This window comes from Chelonoidis abingdonii, chromosome 1, assembly GCF_003597395.2.
Source record: "Chelonoidis abingdonii isolate Lonesome George chromosome 1, CheloAbing_2.0, whole genome shotgun sequence".
NCBI classification, from domain to species: Eukaryota; Metazoa; Chordata; order Testudines; family Testudinidae; genus Chelonoidis; species Chelonoidis abingdonii.
Genome location: NC_133769.1, coordinates 111,440,400 through 111,457,089, shown reverse-complemented (window position 1 = coordinate 111,457,089; position 16,690 = coordinate 111,440,400). Strand labels below are relative to the sequence as shown.

Below are 16,690 nucleotides of genomic sequence, written 5' to 3'. Positions count from 1 at the left end.
GGTAGCAACATTTGCAGATAATAAGAAATCATCAGTCAAGACTGGAGACAACTATGAAAAATTTGAGAGTGAATTTCATCTGTTCCATTCCTTTAGCTTGGATAAGTCTGTGCTAAAAAATTCAAAGTACTGCACACTGGAAGAACTAACAATAAACCTTACTAGAGTATAAATTTACTACATCAATCCAGAGAAAAGAACTCGGTATCATTCTGGATGGCTCAATGAAGATCCCTGCTCAATGTGTAGAAGTGATCATAAAAAAGATGCATAGTGAATGGGATGGTGAATAATAAAGAGAATATTAAATGCCATTATTTATATAAAATCAATTTATTTCAGGCCCTCACCTGAAATGTTGTGTTCAGTTCAGTCAGCTAATCTCAAAAAGGATTTAGCAATAATATTGGCGATTTCAAGGAAGAATAACAAGACATATTAGAAGCATGGGAAAACTTTTATGACGAGAGGTTGAAAAGACTGTGACTATTTAGCATAGAGAGAAGGCAAACAAGAGGGAACATGATAAGAGTATATAAAATAACGGATGGTTAAAGTTTCTATTCACCCTCTCTCATAACACCAGAACAGAGGGAAATGCAATGTAATTGAAAGGTGACAAATTCAAGGATTAAAAAAGGAAATACTTTTTCACAGAATACACAGTTAGCCTGCAGAACTCCTTGCAACAAGATATCAATGAAGCCAAGAGCTTGGCAGGATTCAGGAAAAGACTGAACACTTACATGGATAATGAGAGCATCAGAGTTCTAGGAATAAATATTTTAAATTAAATTTTGGAAGGGATATAAATCCTCAAACTTCAGGGTGTAAGCCTCTCTCTGTCTAGTGGGACTTAGGATGCCATTGTCCCACAACTGCTTACTGCAGGGCACTTACACTTTCCTCTGAAACATTTGGTACTGACCAATGTCCAGGATACTAGACTCGATGGACCATTGATCCAGTATGGCAATATCTCTGTTCCTATGGAATGACTTTTGGTCATATTGGCTTGGTTTGAAATTGAGCCCAAATAATTCTCTCTCTGTCTTTAAACAGGATAATCTACTTTTTGTATTTCCAATATTCAGTTGTTTGCTTGCATTGTTTCCTTCCTTTCAGCCTAGCGCTGCTGGAGAGATAATCAGAGCTTACCTTCCTGCTGGTAAAGAACAGAGATGCTGTTTTTGAAGCATAATGGTTAGAGGTGAAAAAGATTAATCTGATGGAGAAGACCTCAGATACCGAACAGCGACTATACTTGTTGCTGTTTGTGATCACTGTGGGAGTAATAGCCAATCTATGAGACTGCAGTTCACTAGCACTTAACAGGAGTCGCAGCACATAGGTACAGAGCATTCCATCCACTACTCTGCCCTGAAACAACATGTTTCTCTCCTCCTAAAGAATTAAACAGGGTTCTAGTCTAACTGGAGTCAAAGTGCAGTTTAGTTTTGCCTCCATCTACTCCCAGAGTCCATTGTAGGTAGGCACTGAAATCCATCTTACAATTCCCTTTCTCATGAAGAAAGTAGTCACTTTCTAAAACAAAAATATAGTCTTGCCCCATTCAGTATTTCAGCAGCCAAGAGTTTTTGGGTCACTTAAAAAAATTCCACCTAGATTTTTATGTCCTCCTGAAATACATTCTAATTTCTCACCCTACCCATCCCCCATTTACAATTCAAGTAACATGGAGTTCCTGTAATTGACACACACACAGGAGAATTCTGCTCTTAGATCAATTATGTTGATTTCTTGTCCACCTTGAGTTTCTCCATTGTATTCTACACTTGATTCCCACACAGAACTCCTGCCTATGCCTATGGAAGTTGGGCATGGGAGTGGAGTGCAAGAATGTGCCATAATGATCTCCAGTGGAGATCTGAGAGTATAAATTATCCCCTCAGTTACCATACTTTTTAACTGCAAAGACCTACATTTACACTCATTTTTCATTTGCAATGTCTCAAAACACATGGAGTTGTGTCTTCAGATTAAGTTATGCAGCACAGCCAGGCTTGCTGTAACCAGCATTTCAGCTCCCAAAAACCTTTGTGTGTGGAGTAGTCCAAACTTACATGACCTCTCTCTGTTCATGTGCTCCATTCATTGTTAGAGTGACTCAGTATCCTGATTCAGGAACGCCAGTTCCAGTTTAACACGGGCTGCTATAATAATCCCAACAAAGCTTTCTTTAAAAAAAAAAAATGAAGCTTAAAGACTGCTTTTCCACCATCTGACTGCATCTCTCCCCCAAAGTGTTCCTCCACGGTTCTGCTTGTCTCGCTCTGTCCCCTTCTGTCAAGTCATTCACAGAAAATGCTGACTTAGCAAAGCTGACTTAGCAAAGCAGAACAGAGCAACAGACTAGTGGGGACAGGGATGGCAGAGGCCTTCTGGTAGTGTAGGATGAAGCTTATTCCAATAACCTCCCAAATGCAGCAAACTCAGCTAGTCTCTGAAAAGCCAGTTTGGGCCTTCAGACATCATCATCAACACAGACTCTAGAATCATAACTCATCTGATAATTCTGTAAATGATGCACAAGGCTACAGCTATTAGTTACAGCTCTACTGATTGTAGAGCTCTCTCTCTCACACACACTGTCATAAACAGATTGTTAAGGGTTAATGTCTCTTTCACCTGGAAAGGGTTAACAAACAACACCTGACCAGAGGACCAATCAGGAAACAAAATTCTTTCAAATCTCAAGGGAGGGAAGCCTTTGTTTGTAGTTTGGGGGTTTTGCTGTGTGCTCTCTAGGGTCTGAGAGAGACCAGACATTACTACAGGCTCGCTAAGTTTCTGTTCAAATAGTAAGTATAAACAGGCGTTTTAGGCTTTTTAATTGTTTTACTCTATTTGCAATTGTGGATCTGGCTGGTTAACTTTTATATGTGTAGTTGCTGGGACTATTTTGATTTGTATTGGTACTGGGAGGAAAGTTTCTTTCTGTGTCTGTAAGCTATAAGGACCATGTATATTTACATCTTGAAGTTACAGAGACAATTCTTTACTTTTTCCTTTCTTTTATTAAAAGATTTCTTTTTAGAGAACCTGATTGATTTTTTCTGTTTCCCTTGTTTTATCCCAGGGGATTGGAATATCTCACCAGGACTGGTGGGGGGGAGACGGGAGGGGGGAGAGATAGAATCTCTCTCTGTTTTCCTTGAAGCTGTTTGCCTCTTTGTGGGAGGGAAGGGACATGCTTCTCTGTATTACGATTTAAAGAGTTTGGATCAGTAGTCTTTCAGGATAGCCCAGGGAGGGAAAGTCTAGGAGGGGGAAAGAAGGAGGAATGGTTTATTTCTCCTTGTGTTAAGAATCCAAGGGATTTGGGTTCTTGGGGTCCCCAGGGAAGGTTGGGGAGATCAGAGTGCCCCAAAACACTATATTTTTGGGTGGTGGCAGTGCTATCAGATCTAAGCTGGTAATTAAGCTTAGAGGAAGTCATGCAGGTACCCAAATTTTGGACGCTAAGGTTCAGATTTGGGAATTATACTTTATGACACACACACAGACAAAATACTTAGTTAAGGAAGTATGTATAATCTGATACATACGGAGCAGACCATTAGCAAGTACTCTATGGAACACTTGTGATCCAATGATGTTGTTAATATAAGGGACACGTGTCACTTTTAATCATACACAGTATTTTTTTAATATTTATTCAGAGAAAGAAAGCAATAAGAAACTCTGGAATCTGCTTAACCTCAGCTGTTTTTTAAGTAAAAATAGCATCTGTTCCAGCAAAAAAATGGCCATGTGATGTGCCCTATGTGGTCTACACGAGGCATATTGTCTGAGACCAAGTGGTACTTCATGCAGTCTAAGCGCCCACTATAAATTATCTTGTACCTGCTGCTGCTGCAGAAGAGTTCATTAAAAAACCCTAGTGATTACAAAGAAAACAAGTTTGCCTGATATTGACCAAGGGAGTCTGTGACACATGGAAACAGGATGAATTAGTGGGACATATGGCTGTCTGCAAACTGGGAATTGCATTGTTAATTGCAGCAAGAGACAACACACAGCCCCTTCTTCCTGCCATCCCTGCATTACCAAACACTTCTCTTAGACTTGAGACCACATGATCCAAAGTGCACAGAACATTCATCGATTTTGCAATGTTATTCTAGACACACTGAGCATCAGGGAGAATAACCTCTTCTCCCCATGACTTGTGTGAACAATATTCCTTAAGCTATTCCCATCCCAAGGGAAAGTCTCGGCTTGTCAGCAGGCAGTTAAAAGCCTAACAAAAAGGAGATATGAAAAAGTTATTTGTATTGTTAGAAACATTTTCTCTTCCTGCTATTGGTGTATGCCCCTCAGTAGGGATTGTGGCAAGAGCTCCTGTACCCTGAAGCCATGAGAGCATAAACACCCATAGTTAAAACGAACTGGTAGCAGTACATTTTCAGTGGGGTTCAGTCAGGGATTCTATCTGTCAAGGCCCCAGGGCTTCATGGCTTGGATACATACTCCTGGCTAGGAGATCAGATACAGAAGCAGTGTTGTGGCTGGAAAGGGACAAGAAAATACAATCCTTCTTCTACTCTTGACTTCCCATTAAGGCATTTGGATTCCATCAGTGACTGGATTTAAATGGGGTAGCACATTACTGGTAGCAAATGGGTTGTACCTTGATGTTTAGGTTTGGTAAGCTTCCCACAGGGCTTTGTGATGGTGACAATTTTCTGGCAGTCAGCATTGTGAAGGGCTCTCTTCAGGTTCCCAGTTCGAGTCTTCAAGGCGGTATTCAGATCGCATTCTCCCCAGGCCTGGAACTGGTATTTACACTCCGCTGCAAAGAGTGTGGGAATACAAAGAATTTTTTTAAAAGAATCATGGAGCATGAATAAAACGTTACCCAAATCTAATCAGGTGGGCACATACTGGCAGTGATTTCTGGCAGGTGGATCACACATCCAAAGAAACAGAGTGTGGGGGGCAGCAAAAATTCAAGGGACATTTTGGGAGGTAATTTTGCCCCCAAATATGATCCAATTTAAAAGCATAATTATCTTGCTCTTGCATGGGTACAGGATTAATGTTATAAAAAGGAAACTACATTTTAATACTGAAACTACAAAAGAGAGACAATTTAGTGGAAAACATCCTCCAGATTCAAAAGGCCTGATTCTCCACTGTCTTGTGGCATCATTTACAAATAAGGTATGAAAACTAGCAAACCAGAATAATAGGGTATTTGCCCGAAGCCCAGGGAGGAGTAGAGCCCGGAGCCCACTGAGGGATAAGTTAGTGCTTTTTGCCTGGAGCCCTAGGAACTGGGAAAGGGTAGGGGTGCCTAAATTAAGAGGGTTATGCCTTGAGCCCCAGGAACCGGGTAAAGGTGGGTCCCCTTGAGTGTGTGAATAACAGAGAATTTTGTGTGGGTAACAGAACCACTCGATCAAAATAATTCTGGATAACAGAGCAACAATGTATTACATCAATCCGCAAGGAAGAGCAAGATCGTGATCCTTATGTGCTGAAGCCATGAAACTGTGGTACTGATGCATATCACACCACATACAGATCTCAGTGGTTTATCTACTTGGACTACAGAACACAGTGGCAGATTCCTTCAGCAGACATTCAGCATTGACCATGAGTGAGAAGTGAACAACAAAGTGTTCTAAGAGATATATCTTACCTGGAGCCATGCACAGGTAGATCCCTTTACAACTCCATCCAGTGCAAAGTACAAGTTTAGGCATGAAATTAGATGAAGGTTTCTAACCATCAGAGTGAAGTTCTGGAACAACTTTCCAAGAGGAGGAGAGGGAGCAAAACCTAACTTGTTTCAAGACTGAGCTTGATAAGTTTATGCAGAAGATGGTATGAGGAGACTGCCTACCATGGCATGTGGCCCATCTGTGACTGCTAGTAGCAAAAATCCCCAATGGCTGTAGATGGGGAACTAGATATGGAGGGCTGAGAATTACCACAGAGAATTATTTCCCAGTGTCTGGCTGGTGGTTCTTGCTGACATGCTTAGGGTTCAGCCAACTACCATATTTGGGTTCAGAAAGGAATTTTCCTCCAGGTCAGATTGGCAGAGAACCTGTTTGGGGTTTTTTTCTGCCTTCCTCTGTAATATGGGCCATGGGTCACTTGCAGGTTTAAACTAGTGTAAATGGTGGAATCTCTGTAAGCTGAAGTCTTTAAATCATGATTTGAGGACTTCAGTAACTCAGCCAGAGGTTACGGGTCTATTACAGGAGAGGGTGGGTAAGGTTCTGTGGTCTGTAATGCGCAGGAAGTCAGACTACATCAGGGATCGGCAGCCTTTGGCACGCAGCCCGTCACAGAAATCTGCTGGAGGGCCAGGATGGTTTGTTTACTTGCAGTGTCTGCAGGTTCGGCCGATCGCAGCTCCCACTGACCGCGGTTTGCCGTTCCAGGCCAACGGGGGCTGCAGGAAGCAGTGTTGGCCTAGGGATATCCTAGCCGCCGCTTTCCGCAGCCCCCATTGGCCTAGAACAGCGAACAGCGGCCAGTGGGAGCTGCGTTCGGCTGAATCTGTGGACTCTGTAGGTAAACAAACCATCCCGGCCCACCAGTGGATTTCCCTGATGAGCCGTGTGCCAAAGGTTGCCCATCCCTGGACTAGATGATCACGACGTTCCCTCTTGCACAGGTATAAATGACTACACAAAGTGTGAGGCTAGGGAGAATCAGACCCTTTACTATCTATTTTTTCTCATCAAGAAATTAAAATATATTAAACCAAAAGATTACATCACTGTTTATCCATGACTCACTGTATAAAGTTTTATGGCTCTATCACTGCAGAGGTGGCCAGCCAGTTGATTACAAGTTAACTAACAAGATTTTTTCCACAGAATAGTTCTCACTAGCGAAGAGTTGGAGCAAAAAGTTTAGAGGGTACTATCCAGTTCAGATGTGTATCCAAACATTTGTATGTTTTTTTTTCTTAAAATGAACTATCCAAACCTCTTGAGTTTGCAAAATAGGGCCAGAAAAACTGCAGGTGCCCAGGTGCAGCACTGGACCTGCCAAATCCAGAACCTCTGCACTGATTGCCTGCAGCATTCATTGTAGTGCCATAATCAGTTCAAGTCATCCAAGCCGTTTAGTAGAGAAAAGCTGAGTCTACAAGGGCAACCATATGCCTGAATCCTGGTTACGTAGCTAAGGAAAATCTTAGTCTTTCATGGATTAAATGCTATGGCCTTTATCCACTCCCCAACAAGTCTCAGCCACTGGTGCGAGAGGCTGCAAATTTTATATCATATTCCAGTGTGGAGCTGCAGTGGCCATGCAGGGGGAGGGGCAGCATTCACAACTGTGGAAAGGCAATAGAAAGCAATTATAACATGCTGCTGGGCCTCTGCAGGCTTTTTTGGCTGGGTGGATGTCCTGCCAAAAGGATCCCTCTAGTAGAGCTGGGTGAATATTAATGTATTAATTATTATTATTATTATTATTCAAATAGCAAATTCTCAGAAAAATGAATTTTCAGAGTGACTAAAACCATTTATGAATTAGGGACAAATTTGGCAAATAGTTTCAGTCAAACTCAAAGAATGAGGAAAAAAAATGTTAAAAATGTTTAAAATGGTTAGTGTTGACATTTTTGAAACAAACCATTTTGTTTTGAAATGTCGATTTGAATTGACCCAAACAAACTTTTTTTAAAAAAAAAGTTTTTCATTTTGGCAAATATAAAAAAATCAGTTTCGGTTCAAAACTAACCAATTTTTTTTTCCAGATTTTTCAGCTTGGCCACCACATCGAAAAATCTGTTATTTGCTCAGTTCTACCTTCTACTATGAATATTCTGCCTTCTGCTGGCCTAAACCCAGGGTGACTCAAGTCCCGTTCTTGAAAGCCTGTAAAATCTGCCTTCTACAGAGTATATCTCAGTGCAGAATAGGGTGACCAGTTGAGAGGGAGAAAATATTGGGACACATGGGGAGGATGAGTGCTGCTGGCGGAGCAGTTGGTGGGGGGGAAGCCAAGTGCTGCTGGCGGAGCAGCAAGGGAAAAAATTTAAAAAAAAAAAAGAATTTAAAAAGGAGAGAGGAAAAAAAAAAAAAGCCGAGTGCTGCCAGCGAAACAGCAAGGGAAAAAAAAATAAAAAAGGCGAGTGCTGCCGGCGGACTGAAATATCAGGACAAATTGCATCCTGACCAAAGATCAGTCGGGACGCGGGACAAACACCTAAATATCAGTATGGTCCTGATTTTATCGGGACATCTCGTCACCCTAGTGCAGCACTTCCTGAATGGACTGTAATCAGAGCTAGTGACAAAATGATCCACCCTCCTTTGTCCAATCCCCAAAACTCAACAAAAATAAAATAGAATAAAAAAAAATCACGTATTTCCATTTAAAAAGCCATTTTTTCATTTTAAAAAAAAGTTAGTGAAAAATTTCCAACCAGCTCTAGTCGTACTGAACATGAAGCACTGTAGAGAAAGGCAGAGCATGCACACCAGCACTCGGCCCAGGCTGGGCACACACAAAGAGTCACTTCCCAGTACTCAAGACAGGGCAACCCTTACCTCCAAACTGCTTCTTCCAGTTGCAGGGGATCTTACACCTTTGGGTCTTCATAGTTTGCTTGCACTCGGCTCCAGTGCGAGTGCCCTCGCGGGTCCCTAGGCCACAGTCTCCACTGGTGGGTACACACACGCTCCACTGCCACTCCCCACAGTCAGACTTCTTCACTTTCTTCTCTGGATGGAGCCAAGGAAACCAAATCAAACCAAGAAAAGTGGTCAGTTCCCAGCCAAAAAAAAAAAAAGGCATTCTAAACAATCACACCAGGTAAACCAGTAAACAAGAGACTCTCATAACATAACTGCCTTAAATCGATCAAAACTAAAGTTCTCCTTACAAGGTGCTGCAGGTTGTAGGTTGACTGCCTTTCTAGAGGCTGACTTCGAAGTGACTCCAGACCAGGGAGGATTACTGAGGCTAGAAATTTCCCAGTGAGTGCGATGCCTCTGAGTCATTGCAGGCAGGATTCACCTCTCCAGAAAAGAGAGTCTTCCAGAACAGTGGTTCTCAAACTTTTGTATTGGTGATCCCTTTCACATAGCAAGCCTTTTAGTGTGACCTCCCCCCTTATAAATTAAAAACACTTTTAAATATATTTAACATCATTAAAAATACTGGATGCAAAGCAGGGTTTGGGGTGGAAGCTGATGGCTCATGACCCCCCATGTAGTAACTTCATGACCCCCTGAGGGGACCCAACCTCCAGTTTGGGAACCCCTGTTCTAGAAGCTATCAGGGATCACTGATCTAGGTGCACATACGCACTCACAAAAGAGGACGTTCTGCCCCCAGCTGGTGGCATATCAACATTTTCAGATTAAATACCAAGTACCACATGGGTCAGGAGTGTATGCATTAATATGGTGTTTCAAGGGGGATTTGGTGTATTCAGTGTTGTTGTAGCCATGCCGGTTCCAAGATATTAGAGTGACAATGTGGGTGAGGTAATATCTTTTATTGGACCAACTTCTGTTAGTGAGAGATACAAGCTTTGCAGTTTACACAGAGCTCTTCTTCAGGTCTGGGAAATGTACTCAGTGGCACAGCAAAATACAAGGTGGAGCAGATTGGGAACCAAAAAATCTTACCGCGTTATAGGTGAAACCGCATTATATTGAACTTGCTTTGATCCGTCGGAGCGCAGCAGTCTTCCCCCCTCCCCCTCCGAGCGCTGGTTTACTGCGTTATATCCGAATTCATGTTATATCGGGGTAGCGGTGTACTTAAAAGAACCATTCAGGATGAAGTGGCCAGTTAACACCTCCCCAGTCAGAGGTGGGAAATGAAGGGCAATAAATAAAATAAAAAAAAAAAAAACAAGCTGGGGAGAATGGGGTTTAGTAGATTATAGATTGTTATAAAAGGTCATAAATCCAGGGTCTCTATTTAGTCCATGATTTTTAGTATCTAACAAGCTATGAATGTAAGCTCCCAGGCTCAACTTTTCAAGGTGTTGTGCAGGCTTCCTTTGTGGATGAGGACTGAGCGATTTGTGAAAAGTGTTCATCCACAATCAAAGGACAGGTAATGGGGTACAGAACATTTATCTTTGTTGTATACTATACTTCATGTCAGAACATACTCTGAATTTTGGAGGCAGAGACGTAAGCTAGCAGGGGAAGGATGCGTCAGTATATCTGAACATGGATACAAATTTAATTACTGATGGCTACCCTCCTACTTTTATAATGGCCAACAACATATCCAAACATCTCCAAACATAGGTGTTCTAAAGATCCAGTGCACAAGAGTGCTGGTAAGAAACTAGACTTCATTTCATGTTGCATGATCTTAGTCCGCCTAGAGAGATTAGCCCAACTGCCAACTCCAAGTATTAAAAAAATCATAAGTCAGGCCTCAAAATATTGTAAGACGTTTTAAACAATACATTTGAGCTCTTTTATTTGCCTTCCAGTTTTTGCACTTTTATGGTTCGTATTTTCCAGTATTTCGCCATACCCACAATGGCTAGAAATGTATTATCTGTTTTGAAATGAAAACTCAGATACTGAAATATTCACAGTCTCACGGCTGTAGGGCTTAAAGAAAAATGCCAAAAATCATGACTCTCATGATAAAAAGCATAAGAGTTAGAAACATCCAGGTTTGAAATCTAGGTCTGGGTTTTCCATTTCAGGACTTTCTCTATTTAAAATAAGGACTGGGTCACTGCTGATCGAAAGCAGTCACACCAGATGTGTGTTTGTCAGGTTCTAGGTGAAACAAAGTCTTAGTCCAATTCCTAATGGATGGATTTCCATGTCACATAGGCGGGATCATTGTTGTTAGTATATTCAGAGTAGGTAAGGCATTCATGCAGTTTTAAACCAGACAGTCCTCTTTATGTGTGGCTTGTCCAAGTTGTCCCTCATCCAGTACTGAGACAAAACCAGAAGTGATTTTATCCAGGATCAGACAGAGGATGCCATTTTGAATCGTGTGCAACTCTGCCCCTGCCAGAATGACCACACACACACCCCATGTGTGCAAGGTCATGCCAGCGTGGGCAGGGTCACATTGGCAGGGGTGAGCCCATGCCATTCCCAGAAGTGCCAGAACATCTGGTGTTCTGGGAATGTGTGAGTGGCCACTCTAATTCAGAGAGGCCAACAAAAGAGCAAGGTGACTGAACCACACACTCAACCCTACTGGGAACCTCTCCAATAGCCCAAGTGAGCTTGAGTCCAGGACAGTGCTGAGGGAGGCTGTACTGGTGCTGCCATGCTATACCTGTCCCTTGATTAAAAAGAGAACTTCAGTCTCCACAGCTGTCAAACTGGCAGCTTTCACAGAAACTAATTTCTGTACTCCCATTTAAATAAAAACGTCACTGCAGCAAATCCCCACTCTGTGTGTCAAAAAGTTAATGATTATCCTGAATTTCATAACAAAACTGAAAGCATTTAACATTCTTCTATTGGTGGAATCTACCTCAGGGAAAAGAGAGACTGAATTAAGTTCAGTCTTGGCATGCAACAACCCCAGCCATTCTGTACTAGGAAATAATATGTAATATATAGACTTCCTAATGTACCTTAACCTAATGCCATTCTCTTCAGCTATTCCATTTCGGGGCACCACACACAGCTCTCTCAACATACTATATTCCTGACCTGCAGCATCCCTGCTTTTCCAGTCCTGGTCCCTGCCCCAGTCCAACCACACACACAGTTCTCCCACTGTACTTCAGTCCAGCTTTGCAGTGACTCCTGCTATTCATTTTAGCTCTGGGTCCCCCACATTACAGAAATGTACCTCAATCCTCATATGCAGCACCCTGTTATTCCAGGCTCAATCTCACACTCACAAATCGCCAATGGATTTCAGACTTAATCTGCAATAATCCCTGCTTTCTAAATCTTGTGTCTTCATGGACATTCCTGGCAATACACCTCAGTCTTGAGCTGTGGAATTCCTTGCTATTCTAGAGCTACCCATCTATACAGTTCTGCCAATGCACCTTAACAGCAATGTGCATTATCCCCTCCTAACACTGGCTCTTTCATGAGCACAGTCTGTCACTTTTGTCAAACAGCGCACAGGTTTACAATACAGACATATGTCCTCAGGCTAGGTGACAGAAATTCTGAAGCAAGGAAAAGGCCAACATAAAATAAGAGGCAAATCCAAAAATCCATTCTGGCTTAGCACCAAATCCAGGTTAGATTCTTTTTTTCTTTTTTCCATCTTTGAATCAAAAGGAAATGAATAATTCTGGGAATCTTCTCCCTAACTATCACTAAGGTCTTGTTCTGTTGGCAAATATTTTTTTCAGTCATGGATGGATCTGTAACTCGGGTTTGTGCCAGCCAGGTTTGGACTCTGAAGTGGGATGGAATGTCACACCTATCCAATGGGGAGAAGAAGCAAATGGTAGTCAAGAAACTCCCTCACATGTAACAAATTATTTCCTTTTAATTAGTTGAAGGGGAGAAGCAAGTCCATGCATCCCACGTGTAAAATACAGAGGAAAAACAGTATGTGAAACATACTGATAAATACAATAAAGACATTTTGCCCTAAATCCTCAAAGACATTTAGGCATCTAATTCCCATTGAATTGCAAAATAGAGTTTAGTGGGCATTAGACGCCTAAATACCTTTGAGGATCTGGGGCTTAGACACTAGGAGCTGGATCCTAAGTTTCTACCCCCACTGAAGTCAATAGCAAAACTATCATTGACTTCAGTAGTGCAAGATCTGGTCCTAGGCCCTCTCTGCTACCCCGCACCCCCATATCTACTGCACAATTGATTACATTGTACCTTACCTGGTTTTTCTTTTTTGCCAGCCTCAGTAGTGCCCATGGCTGCCAGAATGAAAATAGATGCCAAGAGGGTGGCTGTAAACATTCGGCGCTGTTGTTGTTGCTGCTGCATTCTGAAAAAAAAAAAAAGTATGGTCAAATTCGGAAAGGGTGCATAGGGAAAGATATGTCAGACTGCTTGAGAGAAAAACTCCAATCAAACTTTCTAATGGAGGGGTACTACCAAATGGTGAGACTATGCATTTTAGGGAAGCTATACTTAGGGACAAGAGGAGCTCAAACAGATAAAGCATAGGATTAACCGTTGGCCAAACGTGTACCGAGTTTTCCACTTCCTGCACAGAAGACAAAATTTGTGAAATCTTCTTTATAGGTGAAATACTCTATTTACCATTTTCATCCCAAATCCACTGCATTCCCAATGCAGAACTTCTGTTTTACCATGTAGTGTAGATGTATATGAAGTGTAGTTGTAGCCGTGTCACTCCCAGGATATGAGAGCGACAAGGTGGTTGAGGTAACATATTTTATTGAATCGACTTCTGTTGGTGAAAGAGACCTGAAGAAGAGCTCTGTGTGCTCAAAAGCTTGTCTCTCTCACCAACAGAAGTTGGTCCAATAAAAGAGATTTCCCCACCCACCTTGTCTCTCATAGATAATACGGTAATGATTTTATAATTGCACAAGTGGCAGAAATTTGGGAGAAATTATAGACTAATGATTAAGGTAGGACACAGAGTAAGGATTCCTGGATTCAATTCTCAGATCTGTAACAGATTCATAATGTAATATTGAGCCACTTAACACGTGCTTCAATTTACCCATCTGTAAAAGGAGGACAATGCTACTTAACTGCTTAGCCAAGGTTCACAAGGGTGTTTGAAATTATGTCAAAGTGCTTTAGGTTTCTTTGATGAAGATTATATAGATTAAAAGTGATATATGAATCATCATTGACCATACATCATTAGAGCTCCCAGGTCATACTTACACTTCTCCTTCTCCTCAAATGAATATCTATGTATAAAATGAGTTGAACTAACATGCCCAGAATGGGCAAACCACAAACAGAAAGTGGTTTCCCCTGGACCAGACCACACAACTAGCCATGCTAAGTGATGCTCAGCTCTGGACTTGAGGGGCAACATTCAAATGCAGATATGAATAAAAATGTATTTGCTCAGTGGTAAAATGTCATTTCCTAGCCACCCAGCTGAATCACTACACAACAACCAGGACTGGTTGACTGTGCAGGTCTGATGTTCCAAACAAAGCTTCTGCAAAGCTTTTCAGGCAAGAGCCATTTCCTCCTTCACCCTGCCTTGTTGCATTTTGTGCTGCAGTTTAGGCATTTTCTACCTAGGAGGAAGTGACTAGAAGGTCCAGCTACAAAGACAGCCTTAAAATCCAACGAATTTATATTACAAATAGAGTTGCATGATATTTTGGGGACAAATCATTTATTCACTGAAAAATGCAGTTTCAGGTTGACTGAAACTATTCATGAATTTGGGTTGAATTCAGCAAAATGCTACAACTGGAAAAAATTGGGGGAAGGATTCCAAAAAGTCAAAATGTTTCATTTTGACATTTTCACAATGAAATATTTTGGCTTTTTGTTTCAAAATCATATTGCATTTCAAAAGGTAGTCAGATTTTTTTAAGGGAGTAAAAAATACTAACTGTTTCATTTCAGGTCAAACAAAATATTTCTTTCAACCCAAAATGTGTTTTTTTTTCATTTTGTTTCAGCAAGAAAAAACAAAAAACATTCTGTTAAGGCAACATGAAATGAAATTTGTTTTTTCCCAAAAAACTGAGTCAGGGAAATCATTTTTGTGATACAGATAAAAAAAATTTCGGTAGAAAACTGGAGTTTTGACTACAGGGAGGGATAGCTCAGTGGTTTAAGCATTGGCCTGCTAAACTCAGGGTTATAAGCTCAATCCTTGAGGGGGCCATTTAGGGATCTGGGGCCAAAATCTGTCTGGGGATTGGTCCTGCTTTGAGTAAGGAGTTAGACTAGGATGACCTCCTGAGGTCCCTTCTAACCCTGATATTCTATACATGAACAATTTCATGGAAAGTATCTGCCTCCATGAAAATTCTTGGTTTTTCCATCTGAAAATTGACTCTTTTTAGTTTCAGAAGTTATCAGACAACATTTTTTAGGTTTTTGGGTTTGGAGGGGTTATTTTCTTTTAAATGAAACATCAGCATATTCCAAGGGAGACAAATTTTGATCTAGCAATGAAACAGTGATCTATTAGTGTCTTTCCAGTTCTTGATGGAGTGATGTCCCTAACACAAACACCAACAAGACAGGTGGCACTAATGGGTGCTCTTGATACCTTATGGCATTTTCAGCAGAGTAGCCAAGGAATAAATGGGCATGGAGGCTGAATTACTGCTACGTAGTCCTTACAGTTCAAGTCTGAGGCACATTAGTGGCGGGGCATGTAATATGTGGGGAACGCTCACACTGTGGCTGCCTATGCGCAGTTTCTTGTCCAGATATACAGATAATTTCCCTCTCTGGGCTAACAATCTGGCAGCATTCATACTACTTTCATTTGGGGCCTTTCACCCGTAAAGACTCGCACTGAATTCAGCGAGCACTGAATCCAGCCCTTAAAGCGTTTTTAAATTGAAGAAGACAAATAGTGACCTGATTTTCTGGAGCCATCCTATATTCCTACTGTAGAATTCTATAGGATAGGTCAAAACCCTATAGCGAGGCAATCATTCTCTATTCCATTATATAGGTTGTTAGAGTAATCTCCATAGACTCAACCCTAAAGAACCCTAATTGTTTTATTTATACTATTGTAAATTCTTACATTCCTCATTCCAAAAGACAACAATAAATAACAAACAATAGAAGAAGTTTACACTTGAGAGAGGGGTCTAGGTCTCCAAGTAGTATCTGTAAGCTTCAGTTTAGAAGCTATACTATTTCTGGTAGTAAATATAGTAAAACAAAATATGGGCAAACCAGAATGCATTGGAAATCTATTCAATAACTCAAGTCACATCAGGTGATTTATTTTTGCATACGTTTGGAGTCTGAAATTCTCTCTCTACAAACTGAAACCCCACACAGGCTTGATGCAGAGGATGTGCCTGGTATCTCAAGTCTGCTCTTGACAGCACAGGACCAGTTTGGATGTTTTTCCAAGCTGCTGAAGGAAAGTCTGAACCTGAGGGCACACATTTGCTTGTAGTAAAGGCTGGCAACCTGATAGACAGTGCCTCCTCAAAGGAATGCAACAGATGGGAATCATGTGCCATAATGCATAATGCTTTTCATTGCATCACACAAATATCTGTAATCTGATGTCATTGGTTGCAACTACAAAGTTACAGAAGCTCTGTTGTACTCTATAGGCTGGCAGGGATAGTGCTACAAACAGGCTATTGGCATCACAGTATCCCCTGTCTGGAGGAGCTGGTAACAGATGTAAAAAAGTTTCTCAGGAGGGAAATCCCAAACCAGGCTGCAACCATCTGTTGTCAAAAGCACACATGGGTATTTTTATACTAACTCCTTCAATTTTCCTTGTAACTATTAAAGCTGTCTTGGGGGCAGGGGGTTGTTTCTTAAACAAAAAGGTTTGGCGTTTTTTTGTAGTAAAAATGACTTATTTTGAAAATAAAATGTCTTCAAAAAATTGAGCTTTTTGGTTTTTTGCAAAAAAAATGTGACTTTTTATTTCGATACTTTTGATAATGTTTCCAAAGAAAATTTTGATTTAAAAATATTGCCAAAAATGTAGCAATTAACCATTTTGAGCATGCAAAATAGAAAGAACTTTTGATCATTATGAAATTTTTCACACATTTTTTATTTCAACCAACTCTCATAAATAGGGCTAAATG

The 16,690-nt window shown here is 41.1% G+C and overlaps 1 protein-coding gene across 1 annotated transcript in view; it reads right to left on the bottom strand.

Annotated features, from left to right (window-relative positions):
• Positions 1-16,690, bottom strand: part of PTN (pleiotrophin) — a 111,764-nt gene that overhangs the window by 19,992 nt on the left and 75,082 nt on the right. Inside the window, exons 2-4 of the mRNA XM_032783153.2 lie at positions 12,815-12,924; positions 8,547-8,720; positions 4,655-4,816 (exon numbers count right to left, since the gene is read on the bottom strand). Of these exons, the coding sequence (XP_032639044.1) occupies positions 4,655-4,816; positions 8,547-8,720; positions 12,815-12,923 (445 nt within the window). The 5' untranslated portion in view covers position 12,924. The remainder of the gene's footprint in view (positions 1-4,654; positions 4,817-8,546; positions 8,721-12,814; positions 12,925-16,690) is intronic.